Source organism: Mixophyes fleayi, chromosome 7 (assembly GCF_038048845.1).
Source record: "Mixophyes fleayi isolate aMixFle1 chromosome 7, aMixFle1.hap1, whole genome shotgun sequence".
In the NCBI taxonomy this organism is placed as follows: Eukaryota; Metazoa; Chordata; class Amphibia; order Anura; family Limnodynastidae; genus Mixophyes; species Mixophyes fleayi.
This window is the reverse complement of record NC_134408.1, coordinates 29,892,376-29,915,654: the sequence shown is the minus strand read 5'-3', so window position 1 is coordinate 29,915,654 and position 23,279 is coordinate 29,892,376. Positions and strand designations below refer to the sequence as shown.

The 23,279-nt window shown below is 40.9% G+C and overlaps 1 protein-coding gene across 3 annotated transcripts in view; it reads right to left on the bottom strand.

Moving 5' to 3' along the window:
- MAD1L1 (mitotic arrest deficient 1 like 1) overlaps positions 1-23,279 on the bottom strand; it is a 528,381-nt gene that overhangs the window by 313,692 nt on the left and 191,410 nt on the right. For all 3 annotated transcript variants that reach the window (XM_075179556.1, XM_075179557.1, XM_075179558.1), the window contains one exon: positions 4,104-4,160. In XM_075179556.1, the coding sequence (XP_075035657.1) occupies positions 4,104-4,160 (57 nt within the window). The remainder of the gene's footprint in view (positions 1-4,103; positions 4,161-23,279) is intronic.

Sequence of the window (23,279 nt, the reverse complement as noted above, 5' to 3'; positions counted from 1 at the left end):
ATTCAGATGTGGCGGGATATAAAACGTAAATAGGTGCCATCTCAGAAAATACCGTGCTCCAATATTATATATACGTCCGAAAAGAGCTTTAACAGGAACCAGCTTTTCTTGGGACCGTAGTGGGAGCCAGAGGGGCCCCAAAAGCTCACCCACCGTTTACTGCCTTGGTGCCTCATGTTTAATTTTTTAGACTGTGAGCCCCTTTAACACTTTCTCTGTCAAGCACACAGTTTATGTCTAGGGATCAGGAACAGAACCTAACACTCAATATTGAATTAAGTATATTCTTTGAAATACTTCAATGTTGGATACATACGTACTAGATATATTAAAATGTAGGGAATAAGGCATTATTATATATTTAATATTACAATAGTTTAATTCAGTGTTATTTTTTTTGCATCACTGGTGTGAACTACAGCTAAAAAAAACAAAAAGACTCACCCTAACGGGCAAGAGGACCAATTTTTGTGGATAGTGGTTGAAGAGCTCTTGCTCTACACAAATCCGCCAATTGTAACGGTTAAGTGGGATAAATAAGTAAAAGCACTCATGCAGTCATTGGTAAATCAGTGGAGGTGCAGACACAAAACAGGATGTTGGGGTGGGGGTGCTATGGCTCCCCAGCGGGTGAGCTTCGTGCTTTCAAAGCTCTTGCCCATCCCCAGCGTCCGGACCTGAAAACTGCACTTCAAATGCCTTATGCACAAGGGGTGACAGGAACATACCTCCCAACTTCCTGCAAGTGAGACTGTCCTGCCTAATTCAGGCCAGTGTGGAGGTATGATATAAAGGACAGTGTAAAAATACAATGATCTGTGAGCAACAGTACAGAACAGCAAAGTAGGTGTATTAAATGCATCCATGCTGCGGTTTTTATGATTAATAAACTGGTCGCATAGTGCTAGTGGTAAAAGGTTGAAAGACACACTATTTAATTGAAATAAAACACATTTCACGATGGCTGTTCTAAGATGGAGTATGCTATAATTACAGCTTGCATGCACCTTTCTAATCCTGTATGCTAAGCCACACAGGCAGGCACATATAAAGTAGATATATAAATCAAACACTTGGGAACGATACCCCTGTGGACGTGCCACTGACTGATGTTAATTACCCAACGACAAGCCTGCAAAAAGTGTCATTAAGATACTGGCATTATAGCATAAAAAGCCCAGGAGGAATGGCAACGTAAGATTGAGCCTGACAGGTGTTTATTCCATATCACTTGCAGCCATACATGGACACAGTCACCGGACTTGGCTGCTGAAAAGCAATATCAAACTTGTCAGAGCATGGGGGGGAGGGGGGAGGAGTGGACACGGCAGTCACAACTGCCTGGCTAGGCCAACTTAGATGCAGCAAACAAACAGAGCACAGAGAACCACTACCGTTCATTGACAAAAATAAGATTTACCCAGAATCTACCTTGGCCAAAACTTGTATTATGATAAAAAAACAAAACCTTTTTAATCACATTTTTCTTCTCTAAAAGGCACACAAACCTGATTTTTTCCCCTTTACATTTTGGACAGGTCAGTGTGTATGAAAATCGTGCCCGCTTATGTTCTGTATCTAGCCGACAAACTGTGTGTAGGGCAGCAGTCTTCACAGTCACGGTAAGGTGCCAGTCATACCTCTGGCAAAACCGGATCTGCTGTATTGCAGCTGGCATGGTTATAGAAGCCACAGGTAGCTGTGCGGTAGGAATATTATAAAATGAGGAAAAGAAAAACCTTGGGGAGATTTAAGAAGACAATTTAACATTCTAAGAATGCACACAAGGTAAAAAACAAACAAAAAAGTAGATAAAAGGAAACCAGGAAAAAAACAAAACAATATATATGTAAACTAGATCCAATGTGGACAAGCACAATATTTAACATATGTTGTGTATTAAAGTGTGCATTCCACAATAAACAAAGCATGTGCAAATGCCTAATTGTGATAGACTGCTTTTAACACATTAATATTATTTAGAAAACATGCAATAAAATGGTTTTCCATTCCTCTCTGACTGCTGCATTACGCTATTGATGCCTTGGGCAGTAGTTAAATTGGCTATTGGTGTGGGATGCCCTGTGGGCTGAAGACCTGGGGCTCTAACCTCATGCGATTGTTCAGAGCCTTGTGTTTATAGCCAACAGACTTTCCACAGATCACAATTAGCATGCTCCTGGTATTCACACTGCATTTATACCCATGAATATTTCATAAGAAGACAGCTAACTTGGGATGAACCAGGCCACCAGGTACCTCGATTCTCACAGGGCATAAGGATATGCCAACAAGTGTTCTTTATATGTATTAAGGTATGACATCCCTGAAAGAGGTGACAATCACTCCTGCCCTCATATAATCATGGGGAAAGTAGCATTGTATTTTATTACACATGGTAACTATATTGGGGCTGTCTATAGGTATAGTTAGTGCTCTTGTCCTGGCAAGGAAAGGGTGCGATGAGCCTTTACCTCGGGGTGGAATGACATAACGTCTGGCAAAAGTGTAAATTTATAAGAAAGTATACACTGTAATAAACAATAAATAAAACAAGTTTAGTTGTTTCCATTATTCCTGTTTAACATGTGCAATGCTAAATAATACATCATCATTTATTTATATAGCGCCATCATATTCCGTAGCGCTGTACAATTGTAATTAAGATTTCAAAAATAAATTCCCCAACCACACAGCAGAAGTGGAAATATACAAAGTTCCACAAGAATGTCACAAAATACCAAAAACTATACCACTATCAAATATAAAAAAAAAAAAGTGTTACTAAAGTCATTAAAAAGACACAGACAAAAGATGGGCCACTTCCTAATCTGAAAGGCTAATTACCTAACTCAATTTATCTACCATCTAGATTATAAAGCACCGTTTTTCCTCCCTAACAAATGAAAGTTATGTTTCAGAAAAATGAATCCTCTGTCTCACTCCCTGGGACACAGGATCCATTAGCAAAGACGCAGCTCCTGGGGGATACCCATGCACCTTAAGCTAAATGAGAGACAATGAAAACATAACAGGCTGTACAATCTATTCCATTCTGCATCTCAATCTCTTCCCCCGCACAGCTAAAAAGCCCCAGGGCCGACCTTGATCAGACCGCAGTGAATTACACTTAACCGAGAGTGCATCATTCTTTTGCAAAAAGAAAAATGAAGATAAATTGGTTGAGGTTACATTTGCAAATCTGAGGTTTTACATATCTGTAATTTAATCTAGGTACAAAGTACAACCAATGGGTTTCTTGGTTTGTAATTATCATAAAGTGTACAGCTAGAATTATAATTTACTAGGTTGGTGAAAATTTATACTGAGGTTTCAGTTTCAGAAAGTAAAAGTACTTCACCACTACACCATATTTTAAAAAGGTAAAGAGACAGATGGGTAACAGGAAGTGCTCATCAGATAGACAGGAAGAGATGGAAGTATGTGCACTCTCTAATTACATGACTGCAAGCACACCGAAGCATGTACTGCGCGCTCTGCGGGCTAAAATGTACGGGGAAGGCAGCTCCGCGGGCTAAAATGTATGCGGAACGCGGCTCAGCGGGCTAAAATGCATGCGGAATGGGGCTCCGCGGGCTAAAATGCATGCGGAACGCGGCTCCGCGGGCTAAAATGCATGCGGAACGCGGCTCAGCGGGCTAAAATGCATGCGGAACGCGGCTCAGCGGGCTAAAATGCATGCGGAACGGGGCTCCGCGGTCTAAAATGCATGCGGAACGGGGCTCCGCGGGCTAAAAATGCATGCGGAATGGGGCTCCGCGGGCTAAAATGCATGCGGAATGGGGCTCCACGGGCTAAAATGCATGCGGAATGGGGCTCCGCGGGCTAAAATGCATGCGGAACGCGGCTCTGCAGGCTAAACATAGCACTAGCTCCAAAGGCCAAATATAAAGGGCACTCGCTCCAAAGGCCAAAACGTAAAGGCTAGGCTCGCCATGGACTAAATGTTAGACAAGAGCTTGGAGGAGTAAAAGGTAATAGACAAAACAAGTTCTACGATGGAGTAAGTGACAGCATGCTGAAATGCATAATGGTGCAGAGCAACAATACATTAACTGTATTGAAGTTTATGTCATACTCACAAGTTCAGCTCTTTGCTTCTGTGTCCCGGATTCTTCGAACGCCTGAGACAGCTGCACCTGGAACATTAACAGAAAGAGTCAGAGCTCCGTCTCACATCAGGTGAGCAGATACCAAACTAACACTACAGAGCAGGAGACCTGCGGCATAACGTCCCGCTCACAGATCAGGAAATGTAAGTTTGAAGGACAAATCTAACGTAAATGCAAAGTAATGCTTTACATTATTTTAAATTCCAACTCCTTTATTAGCCATATTGCCGTCAATGCGGAAACATCATCTTCAAAGACATTTTCTAAAAGATCAAGTGGAAAATATGAAATACATTTAGGTCTACCAAAAACAGAATATTAATTAAAAATAAAATGGGATAAAAACAATTTAAACATCCATTATGTTACTTAAACAGCCATCTTATCGGAAAACTCATTGTACAAATACTTCTAGGTGTACTTCTTTCCGTCGAGGCTTTATTGTCAAGATTGAAAAGCCTCCCATAAATAAGAGCCTATGCAAATTAATTTTTATTACTGTGCATTTAACTAGTCCATTTATCTTTTAAGTAGGATCCGTAATGCGGGAAGATTCTGGTCTAATGAGGATTCTGAACTACACATAAAAGAAGCGGCTTCTATCGATATGGAAAGAAACAAAAACAGTTTTGGGCCAATTACCAAGCCTCTGAAATGTTCACAAATACATTTCAAGTCTGCTTTAATTGAAAGTTAATTTCTGGCATTAGACAATAGGAGCTTACAAAGCGTTATCAGCAGCTTCAGTTGAGGATATTTTCATTATGTATTCCCAGTTTATCAAAAGCACCTCCATAGCAAATTCTAAGACGGCAGAAAAGCAGAGTGACACATGCACTAATATAGGCACTTATCAGTCCCTGCACTAGCGGCAGGGTAACAGCCAGACACATTGTATTGCTGCATTCATCTACAATAGATGAGGTCCAAATAAAGGCACAATAATCTATTCAAAAGTAGTTTGAGACCTTGAAAATCACCAGTCTCCCACAAATACAGCAGAATACGAAACCTATTTCACATCAAGAGTTTGTGACTTGGATGGAAAAAAGAAAGTGCCCCCTTAGCAGCAAAGCATTTTACTATTATAGTTTATTTATATACCATCAATCAAATTACACAGCACTCCACAGGGAATATGTAGTCATTCATCAGTCGCTTTCCCATAGGAGCTTATGGACTAAATCCCACCACACAGACCCATAGACCCTACAGTCCATTTTTATCAGAAGTCAGTAAAGCCACCAGTATGTATGGACTGTGGGAGGAAATCAGAGCACCACGAGGAAAGCCACAGAAACACGGGACAACATAACTCCTTTACATTTGTGTTCTTATAATACTTTATCACAAACAGGCTAAACACATTTCCATCATCTTCCATCCATTCCTCTTCACTCTCAGTTCCATAATTACAGAACAGAAATATCTCCTTGGAAAAGCACCATCATTGTAATAAGCGAACACAGAAATAGAGCCGATATAACTCAGCAGACATAAAGCCGTTGTCACATACATACATATGAACAGATGCTTCTCATGTGGGCTTTTAAAATAACCATTTTCATCTTTTGAATTTAAAAGCATTATTTTTTTTTTTCCCCCAGGTATAAATTACTTTTATGTAAAAATTAAATAATACACAGAAGCAGTGTCAATCTCTACAGAAATAAAACAAAAAATAAGCATCTTGTAAAGGAAATACGCTATACTGTCTGGCCTTTAGTTGGACGACAGATTAGTTTCTCACTTTATATTTAAACCTTTATACTGCATGCAAAGGAATAGATGCCTGCTTAAATGAGTTTTAAAATAAGTGTGTACAATGGAACTCATGTTACATTAGGACAGTGTGTCAGCAAGCTTCTGTACGTCACAGGACTAGATCGGATATATTGGATGTTTGAGGCCACGTCATGTTGCAACATACAACATCCCACCGTGGCATGCCTAGAACTTCCGTCTTAAAACGTGGGCAGTATGCCACGGGTCACGTAAAATTGAGTTGTGATGAAACAGTCTTAAAATAGAAGTTAAAGCTAAGCAATGGGGGATAACATTTTAATTATATTTTAACCCACACATTAAAATAACATGGGATGCTTGTATTTTTTTGCATTATTCTACTGGCTACAATAGTCTAACATAAGTGTCTCACGGAACTAAGAATTACCAGACAGGACACTAGGGTTCTGCACCTGTTATTCTTAGGTCACTGATGTGTGACCACTGAGAGATATATACAGGTTACATGTGCAGGACATCACATAGACTTCTTTGTAACAACATGGGTCCGTCCTAAAACATGAAAAGTGCAAAGAAAATGCATATGCATTAGGAGAAGAGAGAGAGACGACACATATAGTAGAGAATGGAAAAGAGAAAACAGAATAAGCACATATAACGTTACATAAAGACTTGCTATCTGACAAGGTTACATTTATCTATTTAATGATTCAGTGGCAAAACTTTACATTTTTAAGCTAAGAGAAGGAATACTGAACCGGTCTCCTTTATACTCTATATAGAGTGCTAAAGCCATTTGTCTAACAAGAGATTTTATTTGAAGTCACAATTATTACAATACGAAATGACACTGATGAATCTTCACCTGTTTTCAGGCAGAGAAGGATCACATCAGAGCCTGGAGAATGAGGCACCCACTTAGGTAGAACTAACGTCCTGCACAGATTAAGCAGTTGTGGCAGAAAATGAAATCAGTAAATTCATTAAATAACACTCTTCTCAACATTACATTTTCACCCTCAAATTCTTTACAAGACCTTCCATTGCAGCATGGTTTGTCTCGGATCAAATTTACTCCTTTTTTTTTTGCCTTGCTCCCCCTAATGACTCAGCCCTTGTGTGTGTGAACGAGCCCCCAGAGGGTTAGTACCAATCTGATGGCTTTTATTGGACCTGTAGAAAACAGGGATAGCTCAGAAACAATCATGAAACATTTAATACATAGCAAACAAGCACAGGTCTGATTTGTAATGCAGATTTATAAGGAGGAATCGCTATTCTTTGCATGTTCTCTTACAACACTCACAGGTGTAATTGTTTAGGCCATTTCAATGCAGATGCAAATGTGCAATTAGTAAGCAATCAAACCCAGGCCATGTCTGTCTTAGTGGACTATCGACGTACAAATAGGACAGGCTTCCCGAGCCCCAATTCACCTTGTCAGATCAGATCATTAACATACAGCGACATCAACGTACTAATCGACCTACCTAAAAATACATAATCAATTTTGATTGACCTGGAAATGTAACCAATAAATGTCGCTTGATGTGCCTGTTTATTAAAGAGCTACATGATAAATACTTCCCAAATTATCCCTCAGCGTGTAACATCACAGAAGCCGCTTTAGTAGAAGAAAAAGAAATTAAAGGCGGATAAGATGATGGGGGTCGTATTGTCCTAGACATTTATAAAGACAGGCAAAATTTGTAAGTTAAATGCTAATTCCACCTTGATATCTTCTATCTTTGTAAAGTAACCCCACTCCTCTTGAACCCCCTAGACCGGAACTACGGTTCCCCCGTGGCACTCCTCTTGGCTGCAAGGGTACATTTTTAGATCTATATTCATTGAGCCAATTTAGGCCAATGATGTTCGAGGTCCCATTGCCATTAGTCATGGAATCATAGCACCCCCGGCCTGAAGCAGCACAATAACAAGAGTAGGAGGTTGGCCTAGGACTCTGCTTGTAGAGGTCCAACATAAACATGACCCCAGCTGTGCAGGGAAAGAAGTTCCAAGGACGAGAGCCAAGTAAGGGTGGTCACTTTTCAAACCTATAATTATAAAGCTATAAGTAACCTTTAAGTGATATTGTTACTTGCTGCCTGTCAATATTAATATTACAAAACTGTCTGGGTATTTAATCAGTGCTCTTGTTCCCAGTGGAAGCCATCACAGGACTATTCATGCTATGTATAACAATGACAGAGAAGTCAGTGGACCATCTATTTACAGAGACGTATCCTTATGAACCCGCTAAGACCATACATGGCAAGGCGGAAATCTTGTCTGAAGGGGCAAAAATCTAGAAGAAACAGAGTTGAGGTTCCCACCTCGCCTTAAGTACACCAAACCTCCTGCCCCAGTGCCTTTACTTTAGCACTGAAAAAACTATATTAATCCATCAGACTAACTAGATTTAAAGCCCTTGATTACGCTCTAATACAGGTATGTCAACATTCCACTGACACAGATGGGAGATCTGGATGAAATTCACAGACCGCCACATTAGCTCATTCTAGTTCCTTCAATGACATTTGCTCCACAAAGCACTTGAAGTTCTCTTAAAACAAAAATGTATATTACAGGCTTTAAACAGAATATATAATGGAAATTGAGGATTAAAGAACTTATTTCCATGTATTATAAATGATTCTGCCATAACTCACAGGGACACATCTTAAATTCAGATCCGGTAAAGATGGAGCTGTCAACATCAGACTGAATCGCCAATTAATGATTATAATTATGTGCTTGGAATTCTAACTCCTCCATGACCTACGACTTTACAAGCTGATCACTAATTACCACCTAACCTGGAGGCAGAGAAGAAAGTTTATTTGGCTATGTGGTACAGACTTAAGTGAGGGGGCTACAACAGGAACATATTGTAAACAGTTGTCTTCTTACAATAGGGCTTCCAAAGCCTTTTCCGTTTGATGAGCTGTTTAAGTGACACAAACGAATCACAGCTACCTTACAGTTTATAGAGGTCTTCAGATTTTGTTCAAAAGGATCTATTTAGTCATTGAGTCTCAATGCCAATGTTGGACAAGTCAGTGTTCTTGAACTTGGCTACAACGGATTGGCATGATCTACCAGGGAAGTACTGGGATTTGCATGTCAAAAATAATTTGGTGCGACCCACAAGTAGCAATTTTAGTTTAATATGGGCCATCAGTAAAAGTTCTCCTGTCCTCTGTATGCCCTTACAAATGGAATGCACAATGGACCTCCGTTGGATTTCAACACAACCCTCAAAGATCTGCAACTATAAAATGAGCTTATAGGTAGATTGACCAAAGATGCGACAATCCTCATTATCTCTAAAATTTGCACCCAAATTATGTAGGTCTAAAATTTACATGTTGTAGTTAACATATTACAAGATCTGTGTAACCCAATAAGATGCATCTCAAAGGGGTGTAAGTACCTTGCATCTGCACGCTAGCGCCCCTAAACCGCCTCTCCAATCGCAAAATAAGTGGAACACTAACTATGGACTCAAGCTGCGCACATGCACAGGGCGTGAATTTTAGACCAAGACACATCTTTACATCATGCAAATACACTTACATGCAACTCATTTGGGATAACGAAAGGTAATGTTGGCAAATTAAGCCCAGCCAGTTCCCAGCAAAAACAGACAGGGTGGCATAGGCGGTCCCATCCTGTCATTCTGGTCTGTTTTTGTTTAAGCCGCTATTAATTACATCCAGTTTGCCCGGTATCAATGTGTTATGCAACCCGTCACATGACACATGATGCCCTGAGCAGAGAGGCTTTGGGACACCACTCTGTTCCACATGCTCAATCACAGCACAATCCCCCAACGCCCCTCTTTCCTCTGTCATTATGTACTAACTCAGAACATTAGCTGCAGTCCCTGGGGCTCCACCTAGGGAAAATGTACCTTAACATATTTTTTATTTACTTAGGTGGTAATGCAGCTTTAAATCTAAACCATCAATAAATGAGTTGTCTATGAACACAGTCCAGTTTGCTTTTCTGCAATCTTCATATCTTAACATGGAATTTATTGAATTTTCTAGTGTCTGGCCAGACAAAATAAGTTATAGGGTTATTTGTGAAATGTACTTGTATGGGTAGAATAAACATATTAGAATATAAACATATTCTGGGAATACCACTTATCAGACATGCCACCTTCCTGAGGGCATAAAGATTTCATATGATGAAGTTTCCATATCTGTATTCCCAGGCTCCCTGTGTGCTGCCCTGGATTACGCTCACGTGTTAACTGCGATATCAGTTTATAGTACAATGAGGTGCTTCTCGTAGGGATTTTAAGTGCAAAATGCCTTTAAAACAGTCCTGAGCACTGTGAGCAGCACATTAAACAGATAATGAAGCCATGCATCGCACTAAAGATGATCTGTAACACAACAATCTGTAAAAAATAATCCAAGCGTGACAAGGAATTGCACCAGAGTGATTTCTTGGCGGTAATACATTCCACATTACACTACATTAGTTGCATTGCTAATTGAATACATATTAATTTAAGGGAAGCTCAGAGAGAGCCATTTAATTGATTTCATAGAGGGTATTGTAGTCATTAAGTAAAGTTTCATTTGTTGTGGGAAGTCACGAATCACTCGGAGAGCTTGAACAAATACTGCTAACCTCAGCACAGAGCTAAGTGCGGGGGCCTTAACTCAGCATTCAGGAAATGACATCAGCACTAAATGAAACAGATTACCTTCATGCGTAGAATGTAATTAGTGTTCAATTACATAGTTAATTATTCCATTTGCTAATTGACTGCCATAATAAAAATAATACTTGGTCAATTAATTGAGGCAGCTGACAACCCCGCATCTCTGTTTCTGTTTATTTACAGCTGTTAATAAAACAGCAAAATGTCATTGGCAGCTCTATGGTTCTCAGAGTGTGACAGAAGAACCGTACTGCCTATATATAGACATAAGTACACAGACGTCATTTGCGGGATTGCCCTGTGTCTGTCTTTGCTGCTTCCTATAGAAAACCCTAGCTCGTATGTACACAGACCTGATGATGGGAATATACCCAAGGCTACGTGTATATTGTATATACCTACACTGTAGTATGTAGTCATGTAGTTTATGCGGCTTCCTAATAATAATACAGTCTTAAGCGGATATATATATATATATATATATATATATATATATATATATATATATATATATAATAAATTACATTTTACTTCCTTAGTAGCCAGTGATAAGAGAACTGGTTTCTCTCCTCCCCCACTTTATATACTAGCATTTGTCTAAAGAGAGATGTGAGACCAAACACATTTATGTTGTAATAGACTTTGCTTCCAATCCAAAGTAGTCAGCACACAGACAGACTGACCTTCCCTCCTCCTACTAATACCATGTTCACACTGCTGCCCTGGCAATATCCCAGGTTTTGCATCCCAGCTCATCAGACCCTGTTCACACTGCACCTTGGAACCGGGTAAATTCCAAGATCGACCCTATTCATAGAAAACCCAGGTCTACCCTGGCTCTAAGGGTGAGCCATCAAAAGAGGAGCTTTGATTGACTGACAAAGATCCCATATCCCCCCCTCCCCCCCCCCCTTCATCATCTCCTTTCTGTGAGACCAAGGTTGAAAAGAGTCACACTGGCGGGTAGCCGGGAATAACCCTGCAAAAGTGCCAGGTATAATTCCTGGGTCAATAGACCCGGGTAGATGCAGGGACCCCCATTCGCACTGAGCCACCACCCAGGTCATCAGGACTCACCCTGGGCTAAGGGGGCCTCCATTCTCCCATGCCCCACCCCGGTGAGGCCCCCCCCCTGTGAGCCGAGCCGCCACCCAAGGCACTTGCCTCCTTCTCCTGCCATTGCAGTCCTTCCCCGGTGTGCTGTACGCTTTTTACTGAGGAGTAAGGAGACTACAGCGCGCCAGGAAACGACCGCAGTGAAAGTGCTCAGCAACACTAATCAATAATGCTGAGCACTTTCAAGGGCCCCCTGGATGCCCGAGGCCCCTGGGCTGTAGCCCAGTTAGCCCTCGGGTTAATCCGGCCCTGTGTGTGTTACATGGGATAAGTTCAGTTTTGTTATTTAATATGGTGGCAAGGTGATATTTACAAAGATTGCGCTATTTTAAAGTTTAGCATTAATATTGCTAAATACTGGCTGTAGAGTTTACTACGGACTATATTGTGTAATATGCTGGTTACATGGTTTGGTGTTAAGAAGTTATACAGTACTTGTTTTATAGACATATACCTTGAGTGGTTTAAACCAGGCAGTTAGAAAAATGGCTACCACAGAACCACATGCTTTGCTAGCATGTGCTCTCAAAATGGCCGATCTCATGTCATGCCCTGTTAAGTAGTGGCATTACACAGGGACGTTTTATTAAATCAGTGATGTTGTATTGGCAAGATTTAAGTTAAGTTTTATTATGAGTACTAAAGTACATCTCAATTAGGATATATGGATATTTTTGTACTATATTTTTCGGTAGAGATAAGGCATGCCCCTCTAGGGGGCTCCACACACTCATCTCCAAGTGTGCGCACTATCCAGTTTGCCAACATGTATAAAAGTATAGTGAAACATAGGCAACCAAACGTATTGCATACTGCAAACACATACACTAACTACTAATCATAGTGTATTTATCTTTCTTAAAGTCCCCCAATATCCTATTCATTATAACTTTTAGCAATACCATACTAAAAACACGACGTGTTTTTAAATAAAAAGAGTTGTTCCAATTTGCCCCATAAGCATTGACTTAGAAATGGCTGTACATTGACGTGCACATTGCTTGTCAAATTCATCATTTTGAATATGATATTCAGTATACCTGCCACGATGGGTATTGCCGTGCTCCAAGGTAAAGACAGCACTGTGCGCATCTAGTTAGATGCACTGTTGCAGCAGCAAATTGTCTCTAGAAAATATTTTAAAATGTTGGCAACTAAGATAAGCGCGTCTGTGAATGTGGCCGACCATTAAAGCAAACGTTAGAAAACCAACTAAATTGCAGTCTTGGGTCTTAGCATAAAGTGTACTGTCCAATTCCCCAGCAAACATAGCAATTATAGGCTGCCAGCCTGTGTCCACATCAGCTTCAGGAGAGAGAGAGAAAGAAGGTTCTGAGATAGGAATCACTGCTGTGATACTACAGTAATGACACAGTTATTAACCCATCTCTTATACTGGTCAAAGAATTTTGTTTAGTTTTTATAAAAAAAAAACAAAACGGAAAAATAGAAACATGGGACTTTCTTCGGATACCAAACACACAGTTATTGAAAATGCTTAGTTGGACCTGTCTGGAGAAAGGAGCATAATAGAATGGAGCGGGAGAGGTGGCAAACTGATTTATTCAGCTTTCCTATAGAATTTTATGTATCACACACAGAGATACTATGCGAGCATTTGCAGGACTTCAATAAGTGAGAAGTGTTTTTAATGGACTGAGCCAACATTTTGGTGGAGGCATCCTAGATACTATGTACCTAGGCATCAAGGTACATTTTGTACATTTTTTTTTCCCCCAAGATCTGTTTAATATACTGTGAATAGAAAAAGAATTAACTCACTTTGGCATATTTAATAGAACATGGAATCAAAACGGATTCATTTGGGAATTCATAGCGCTTATTAACTGAAAATACAGAAAAAAAAAACACAACAGTGGGGGTCTGACCTACCCTGCTATGTAGATAGACTTGTTGCGAGTGGGCTCCCTTCTGGGTTTATCCAGCAAACAAATCATGAGAGCTATCATATCTCATGTGCACTCACCTACCCGGCCCACACAATGGCACAAGCTAAGAGGGAAACTAACATACTGGAGAGGTTCAGATGGGTGTACCAATATGGCGGTCTGCAACATGCTCCCAAGACCACTACAAGCTCTGAACAGGAGGAAGAGACCTCTCTAGTATCCTCATACAAACTTACCCGCACACTAGAGGCTCTCTCTGCCTGTCCAACCAATCTAACAACTAAAAGGAAGTTAACAACTCGAGCACCAAGACCTGCAGGTAACCCACAGGCGTGTGATGAAGGCAGAAGAGAACATTGGGCTAACAAAGGATAAGCAAGATCAATAGAATAGGCTGTGGAATAGCAACCTGCATTGAGTAGGCAAGCCAGAATGCACAGAGAAGTCTCTAGATTAATGGCTCAGTTTGGTAAGAAATTATTTCCTCTACCTGTGTAGAAAGGACACACAAGGTGCCCCCTTCACATCATCTCCTCTTGTGGCCCGACAAGGACATTCACTACGAAATTGCTAAACATTTGTGATCATGACATCTTCCATCTGGTAAAATAAAATTGTCCTTTGGTGCATGAAAACGCCATCATCTCTATCACAGTGGCGGATCCAGGGCGATCGCCCCCCCCCCAGCAGACACTTGCTGCCGACGGCTGCACAGTATGTGCAGGTCCGTCCAGCCGTGACAGGCAGGGACAGTGTGCTGCCCGGCTGCTCTGACTGTGTTTTAAACACAATCAGAGCAGCCGGGCAGCACACTGTCCCTGCCTGTCACGACTGGACGGACCTGGATAGTGTGCAGCCGTCGGCAGCCTATGATGTAGAAAGGGGCGGGGCCTAAATCCCCCCCCCCCCCTAAATCGCCCCGGGTACAGCATTTTTTGAGATCCGCCCCTGCTCTATCACAGGTTTTGCTGGAAGTTCAGGGCAAAGCTCATGTTTCCAATCAGTCCACAGGAAACTTCGGTAATTAAAGTGCTGAAAATCATTGAAGATGTGCATGTGCCATTTTTTTTTTCCTATGAGTCTCTGGATTGAAACATTACTATTACTTAGGGCCCATAATGCTGTTGTATAAGAAAGTATCCGATTCTACTTCTCCAATCATTGCCTCCTATTATGTGGGTGGCTAAGACCAAGTCTTAAGACTAGGACTCCTCATTCTGCATTGGAACTATGGCTCATGGAAATCCCAGTGCTGCACCATACAGAGGTAAGGGTTTGTGTGACCTTGGAGTTTATTCATGATGTGATGGGATGCGCTTTCCATTTTAGTATTGTGACTCTTTATATTTTACGGTGTGTGTTGGGGGTGACTATTTGCTTATTGTTCAATGAATGGTGCCATTCAAAACATATGCAATTTCCCACTATATTTACTATGCAAAAAATATCCTTCCTAACTTCAGTGCATTGAGGACTATGACTGTAAAACCTTAACAAAAAGGTCACTAATATTATATTTTATTAGAAATCCATCCCTGGATAACATGTCTTCAAAAATATATAATTACTGGAAGTGACGTTTTTGGATTAAATGGGGTTGGGTTGGGTGGACGTACCAAGACCTTTCCTCCCATCAGTCAAGAGAACAACCAATATCATGAATTCAAAGAACTTTCCAGTTTGAGCTACTCTCCCTTAAATAGGATCAGGAGGGAAAATATCTAGATGTACATCTCGGCTGAGCCAAATCTCACACTGGATTCAGTTAAGTGAAGGAAATGACCCAAGGCTACTAGGCTTTACACCTGATATGGTAACATATGACCTAAAATAGGAGCTTTTTAAGGGTAGTGGCGATTCTCTCTTTTATCCAAAAACCCTCGTCCACCAAGCCTTAACCCATGCAGATCGAAGAGGGAATGATCTTCTAAACCTTCTGGGGGTAAATGTATCAAAGCTGTGGGATTGAAAAAGTGGAAGTGTCGCCTATAGAAACCAATCAGATTCTAGCTGAGATCAGATTGGTCTCCTAGAGGACTGAACATATCTAGTCAGATGCAAGGCATGCTACATGAAGTGGTGTACCTGGTCAGGGAGGCTGTGGGTGTACACGGGCTTCCCTCTGTTTGGCTACTGGATCAGACTTACTTAAATGACAGGCACCACAGCTGCCCTGATTACTTTGCATGAAACTGGCAAGCCTGTCTGCAGTACTCAAACTGGGTGCATGTTCTACCTAACACTCCCTCTGCCACGACACAGACACCTTGATAAATACACTTACACCTCCTGCAAATCTCACCAATTTAGAAACTTCAAATCACATATTTGCACTCATGCCTACGTTTTACTTTATATAGCTTCCCATACATATCCTCTTCTATATGAGTCGGAATATGGTATAGTTTTCTTAAATGGACAGCCATAGTGACTTTCCTCAATTTAATAATACCCTACACATTGCTTATTAAGCTATATATTGCAGTTTTAAACACTTTAATAGTAAAAATAAAATTGTCTACTGTGCCATGAAAACTCTGTTATTTACATAACATACATTACACACTCTCAATAAGCAACTGAACAAAAAACCCCAAAAGAAACTAATTAACCTAATGGAAAAAAAAACCCTCTAGAAAACTGTAAATCTATCATTGTCTCATAAAAACAAAGCAATATATTATGTTATTTATTCTAAAACCCATATCTATTTTGTACAACTTGTACTGGTTAAGAAAACAAATCATGTTTCTCAATTTCAGAAGTATGTCTTGATCAAATATAACTCTCTGGGATTTCCAAGAAAAATTATTCTGCAATGTGTCACAATGAACTAACCACTAGGGGCGCTGTCCTGTTAAAGTCTGGTACTTCATCTCGCCTTCACTGAGTACACTCAATCTATTCAGAATCTATTCAGGATCCATTCATCTTAATACAATACAGTAAAGAGACTGCTTGTTTCATTGCAGAACGATTTATGTTAAACACGTGGAGAAAACTTTAGTCCCAATAAATCATCTTTAGATATTGGACATATGTATGCATCTCAGAGAGCATAAACCAAAGTATTTTCTATTTACTACCTCAGATGCGTCTTCAATTTGCATTTCATTAATCAGCTTTACAGTAAAAGGTTACAAGATAATTAGCAGAAGACAATGTCTTCATCACAAAATAATTTTTTTTGCAACGATGAGTGAAAATATAGCAGCAGCCCTAATCAAACAGCACTTATCAAATGCATCACTGGAGATAGGAGGGGTCTCTTATAAAGCTGGCCCCCTGAATTGTGAGAATGACTTCTGATCAGCGCTGTGCTAATGGCTACTTATGAACATTGTCTAATAAACATGGTCTAACGGGGGAGATACTGAAAGTAAATGATACCGTAAAAAAACACTCTCAAAAACAAGAAGGGCTTATTATATTTTAGGATATGTGTCATCATACTTTCCCATGTGCAAAGTTGGAGTAACAAATAAATTATCACTAGATTCTAAAGTCAGAGATTTATCTTAAATGCTGGATATAGGAGCTTCATGCTCTATCATAAACACTGATAACAAGCATCTTTTGAGAAAGGAAAAGAAGAGGAGAAATAAGGAGGGGATAAAAGTAGGAACACATCTTGCTTTGCAGACTCCCCTCCTCAAATCCTGTCTGTAAATAAGTGACTGCTCGTTATGTCAGTGTCACACTAGTGCACGTGCTCCCGAACCGGATAGTCCCTATCTGTATTCTCCAGAGAAGTTCATGGCAGTTGTTTTATTGTAAAAGATGAGAAGATCATTTAGCAGCCTTATCAATTTCCAACTTGAAAACACACTACATCAGCGCTGAATGTTATCTCAAGGGAAATACAACACAGTATGTTAGCTGTTTTATGACACTTCAGCATTTTGATTTCTGAAGCACAGATACCCGTGCGACGGAAAAAACAAACAGTCGTCAGAACGATGGTTGTCTAATTAGGAAGACACATCAATCGTATATGTACCTGCTGTATGTGCATACACAGATAAAATGCTGTTGGTAACAGAGGAAATAAGTAACAAAAAGAACTCTGAAAACTTGCATACTATTGTAACGAGACTACAAGAGTGACCTACATCTGCCATCAGATACTCTGGCTCATAGTAGCTATGTGTCAATGGAGAATTCCTTGCTACCACGTCTCTTTAGGAAAGGGCTGCAGGACACCGGTATACTAATCAGTGGCCAGGGAAATCTTTTCCATATTACGTAAGTGGCTACCTAAGTGTAACAAGCCAGTTCCTGAAATCTCCATGCCAGGGCTCTAGGCCTGCAGCCATCAGGGATACACATAGTAACTGCAGTGTGTAATGTGGATTTAAGAAAGGACAAATATCTGATCATTTCAGTGCAATGGAAAAAACTGTACAATCTCACAATTTCTAATTGACCAAGTCTACAACGGGAAACTCTTCAACGTCTGCCAACAACAGGGATACTGTGGTGAAGCTCTGTGGATGAAAGTCTACATTAATTACAATTTTGTAGTAATGGTCACCTCAACCCTTCTCTCATCTCATAAAGTGCCAGTCTTTGTTTGTATTTAACAGTGGGTGCTAGTGACCACCACAAAGAGAGGGACTGCAATAAACCATCATGGAGATGGGGGGTTTTCTAATTACTGAGCAGTAAACGCTCCGTGGGTGGTTCATAAATTGCTGGATTGACCATAATTAAATGCTATGAAAATCCCTTTATCTCTGCCAGTCTACATGCTGGTATGGGAAGTGGAAGTAGCTCTTAATAAATCATGAAAGAGAGGGGACGGTAAATAACATATACTGCATACCAGGGACTGCGGGAATTAAATTTATCCTCCTATTATTCCAAACATCAGTGTTCTGACCAGAAAGTTTTGCCAGTTGGATGACATTAAGAAGTAGCCGGGTGGGAGGCATATGCAATACTTTGCAATAATATTGAAAAAATGTTGGCGGTATTTGCCCACACCTGCCAGGACTGGTCAGACTGGTGGTCAGTGGTCTAACACACACTGCTGGCTGTAGTGCTCACATAGTGCTTGTTCTATTAGCAGTTGTTCTCTATGTATACAAATGGAGTGAACTCCAGCCTTCCACTGAACTGTTTCTTTGGTAAGCTATCAATGGTCTAATGCAGTGGTCAGGGAACAGGGGTAAATTACCCCAAATGGGGTAAAAATGAAATTCCTGGGGGTAATGCTGCTGATTCACATGCTATCGGTTGGATTGTAGACCCCTTTAATTGTGAAATTGCTGTTGTACCAGAAGAGCCTCAAGGGTTGGCAGAAGCACTCCTTGAGCTTCGATACAATAATGAAGCACGTATTGCATTTGAAAACAAAGCAGATCTGTCATAGTTTTGGATGTCAACAGCTGCAAAGGCATTCAAAATTGCACATGAGGAGGCAGTCAAAAAGTTGCTGCCTTTTGCAACAACCTACCTTTGCGAACAAGGATTTTCCACTCTAACGAACATAAAAACAAAGCAGAGAAATCGAATGGACGCTGAAGACTGTATCCAAATACAATTGCTCTGACCTCAAAATGCCCCAAAATTGATGCTCCCGTATCAAAAATGAAGCAACATCATTTCTCCGAAACCTGAAGTTTTGAAGTTGAAGCTTTCAAAGACATTTTGAATAGATTCAATAAAATTTTGAATTCCAATAATTAATAATATATGATTTCCTTCCTTTCAAATCAAGGGGGTAATGTCGGCGTATCTAAATATATTTGGGGGTAAAAGGTAAAAAAGTTCCCTGATCCTTGGTCTAATGTGTCTGCAAATGACACACAAAGAACGAAAATATAAACATCATTTCTAGAAAAGAAGAAAACAAACAGTATGTCCAAATATTTAGTGGAACAAAGAAATCCCAAAATACTTCTCCTACATTGCCAGGGTGCCTTCATTATTCATAAACTACAAGAGTGTCAGCTCAACCTGCCTCCTTCCCACCTTTAAAACCAATAACCAGCTAAAAGGGGTAGAAGACAATTGTGGAATAACAAAGTTGTAAAGGAAAATATATCCTATTTATAAGATTTATTCTCACGTATGGACCAGTTATACCGCACTAATATCTAAACCTGTACTTTAAAGAGGGAGCACATATACATGAAGAGTAAGTGCCTGGCATTAGAAGTTAGTTAGAAGTATTCTCTAGTAGAGCTCCTCCACCCTTTGCATGCAGAATTGGTTTCCATACTCAGAATACAGGATCCTTGGTGTCACCAGTGGGTTCAAACATGCAGTTTTGATATCTTTCCAAGTTGCGTCAGAAACAAGAGCGATTGCTGTGACAATAACATGTCAAGGTGGGCCTGCACATCCATTCCCGTGTTATGTATAAATTGTGAAGCACAGAAGATCTGTTGCAAACACGCTAATCACGATTGTACCAATGTTTGATACCAGATATATAGCTATTGCAAATAAATGGCCCAAAGGGATTAAGCTTTTAAAACATATACCATACATACATTTTCTAGTCGAGTTAGCCTTTAAATAACTGCTGAAGTGGTTATAATAACACAGGCAACAGAAGAGTTAAACTAGACTTATTAAATTGTCACAAAATGCAGCTCTTCTCCCTGTTGAAACAGTAGCACAATGCTCAATCAAGACTAAGTAATGACAAGGATATGCTGCATAATGTAACAGAATTATAAGACAACTCCTGATCGCAACGTCAGAAGAGCATGTTCAGACATGACGTTTATGCGTCTCACAAAGACCGCTCCATACAAACCTCCCCATGTTCTGGGATTTTTCTTTTTATTTCATTCAACATCTAAACCATTTTTATGAACTAGAAAAGAGGAAACAAGTGAAGTCTGATTGGACGTGGGAGGGAAGAGAAACTAATATCCACAAAAATAGGGCTGGCGCGTAAAATGAGACATTTCCTATGGATCTATTATTCTTTTCAACAGCCGAACAAATCTGAAACTAATATTTGCACATGAAAATGTTCTTGTTGCTGCTGCATCTGCAGCGTAAAAGTGAAATAAGTCATCACTGAATGAATGTTCAGGTATTGTGGCGCCTGAAAACAAATCATGCACAAATTAGAGAAAATAGTTTGTTGCTTTTGGCAAAAAGGAAGTTTTATTTAAAGTATACTGGCTTGTACACAGAGTGGAGAGCGCCATTATGGGGAAGGGGAGGCTGGACCATTATGGGAATGTTGCTTATTAAACAGTTAGGGACTAATAAAATAAATGAGGCATGAGGCACAAAGTGATTCACATCTCTTTAGATGTATATGGATTCTAGTTTATAGGGTGCAATATCATGGTTCTAGCCTAAAAATGGCTGCCACTATTATGTTTAGGCACCAAGTACATTTTAAAAATGTTCATCCAAAAATATTAATTTATCAACAAAAACATTTTATAGCTCTTAATGTTCTGTTAGATGCACAGCACAGAGATGTATACATTTGTTTGTGCCTTGCAGAGTTCTCACTTACACTAGACAGTTGCCCCTGGTAGCCATCTCCATGGTACAGTAATCTAAACCCCTTTACCAAACTACATTGTGATTGGCTGGGGCAGCCGTCACGCCCATAGCAACGTAGCAATGAAGAGGGCCAGGCAAGACAACCGTAGAGAAGGTTCTCAGAGGACACTGTTGAAAGACAGATATTTGCATGAGATGCAGAACTAACACTACTGGATGGGGCAGCTGAAACTATGTATAGAAATGTTTAGAATTTTTACGATGGATTTCTCCATGTAATACACTATGTGCATATTATATGGAAATTACCATGAGGTTTCTCTAAAGTTGACTACCTAAAACTGCAGTAAATGAAGAGGTGCTTTAGTTTTCTATTATTAGCAGTGCAGTATTGCACATCCTCTCACAATTGGTTATGTCATCTCCAGCGCACAAGAGGCCGGATGGTTGGGCCAGAGCACAGCGCGCAAGGGTCAGAGGGTTGGGTCAGAGGGTTGGGCCAGAGCGCAGCGCGCAAGGGTCAGAGGGTCTGGGCCAGAGCGCAGCGCGCAAGGGTCTGAAAGGTCTGGGCCAGAGCGCAGCGTGCAAGGGTCAGAGGGTTGGGCCAGAGTGCAGCGCGCAAGGGTCAGAGGGTTGGGCCAGAGCGCAGCGCGCAAGGGTCAGAGGGTTGGGCCAGAGCGCAGCGCGCAAGGGTCAGAGGGTTGGGCCAGAGCGCAGCGCGCAAGGGTCAGAGGGTTGGGCCAGAGCGCAGCGCGCAAGGGTCAGAGGGGTTGGGCCAGAGCGCAGCGCGCAAGGGTCGGAAGGGTTGGGCCAGAGCGCAGCGCACAAGGGTCGGAAGGGTTGGGCCAGAGCGCAGCGCACAAGGGTCGGAAGGGTTGGGCCAGAGCGCAGCGCACAAGGGTCGGAAGGGTTGGGCCAGAGCGCAGCGCACAAGGGTCGGAAGGGTTGGGCCAGAGCGCAGCGCACAAGGGTCGGAAGGGTTGGGCCAGAGCGCAGCGCACAAGGGTCGGAAGGGTTGGGCCAGAGCGCAGCGTTAGTATACAGAGACCCTAAATCAAATAGGGATTGCCGATTGGACTCCCAGATGTATTGCATTGAAAAGTATGACAAAATATCAATGAAACAATAATACCAAGTGACAAATGCAAACCTCTTAAGAAAAGAAATCTAATTAGGCTAAGGATATTCCACAGTGAGGTGATGGCTAGCTCAGTAACTAGACTGAAAATGAATTACATGCCATTCTTGCACAAAGCGATCTATGTAGAGCACTGAGTAAATACCATGAATGGGTTGACTGATCGGAGAGAATTAATCTGGCTGCCATTATTATTGTCAGGATGGACGTCCCCTGTAGCTGCCCCATGGAGTAGGAAACTCAAGTGTATTAGTGTTACTGTAGTTAGAGCTCAACCTATGAAATTAAAGTATGTTTGGTTTCTATGACATGCAGAAAATAACTACTAAAACACAGTTCAAATCTGTCAGCCATACATAGGATATGAAATAGAAATAACTCTGCGCTGTTCCTATAAAGGTGTAGAGTGCGTTACTAAAGAGCAAATGAAATTACATGTGGCCCAATGGATAATGCAGCTTCTGGGGTTTGGATAGTGTCCCTATCCTAGGTACATACGACTAATAAGGTGTGCCCCGAAGCGCTTAACCCATTAATACAAATTACATTTTATATATTGGCACCTGGCACTCCACCAGTTGTGCAGTTTTATACAATACAAAATGTAATGATACAGCATAAAGTTATTCTGCCAATGTTCGAAAGAAATGCAATATAAATAATGTGTGTATTACAAAGTGCAATTCCAGACGGAATAATGGAGCTTATCCTGCTAATAAAAGTAAAATGAGCATCAATGCCCTAATATAAATAAATGGATAACATCAGCACAGTTCTGGGATGCCGCAACCTGCGCCACCACTCCAACACCCGTCATCTCCTTTCCTATCACACCTGGAGATTGGAGATTTTGCTTTACAGTACCTGTACTGAACTGTGATATACAAGGAAGTGTTAATGTCCCAAAAGGTGGTATCCATCCTTGATGGGACATTATGGCCAGCACGGTGGCTTAGTGGTAGCAATTCTGCCTCACAGCACTGAGGTCACGGGTTCAATTCCCGACCATGGCCTTATCTGTGTGGAGTTAGTATGTTCTCCCCATGTTTGCGTGGGTTTCCTCCAGGTGC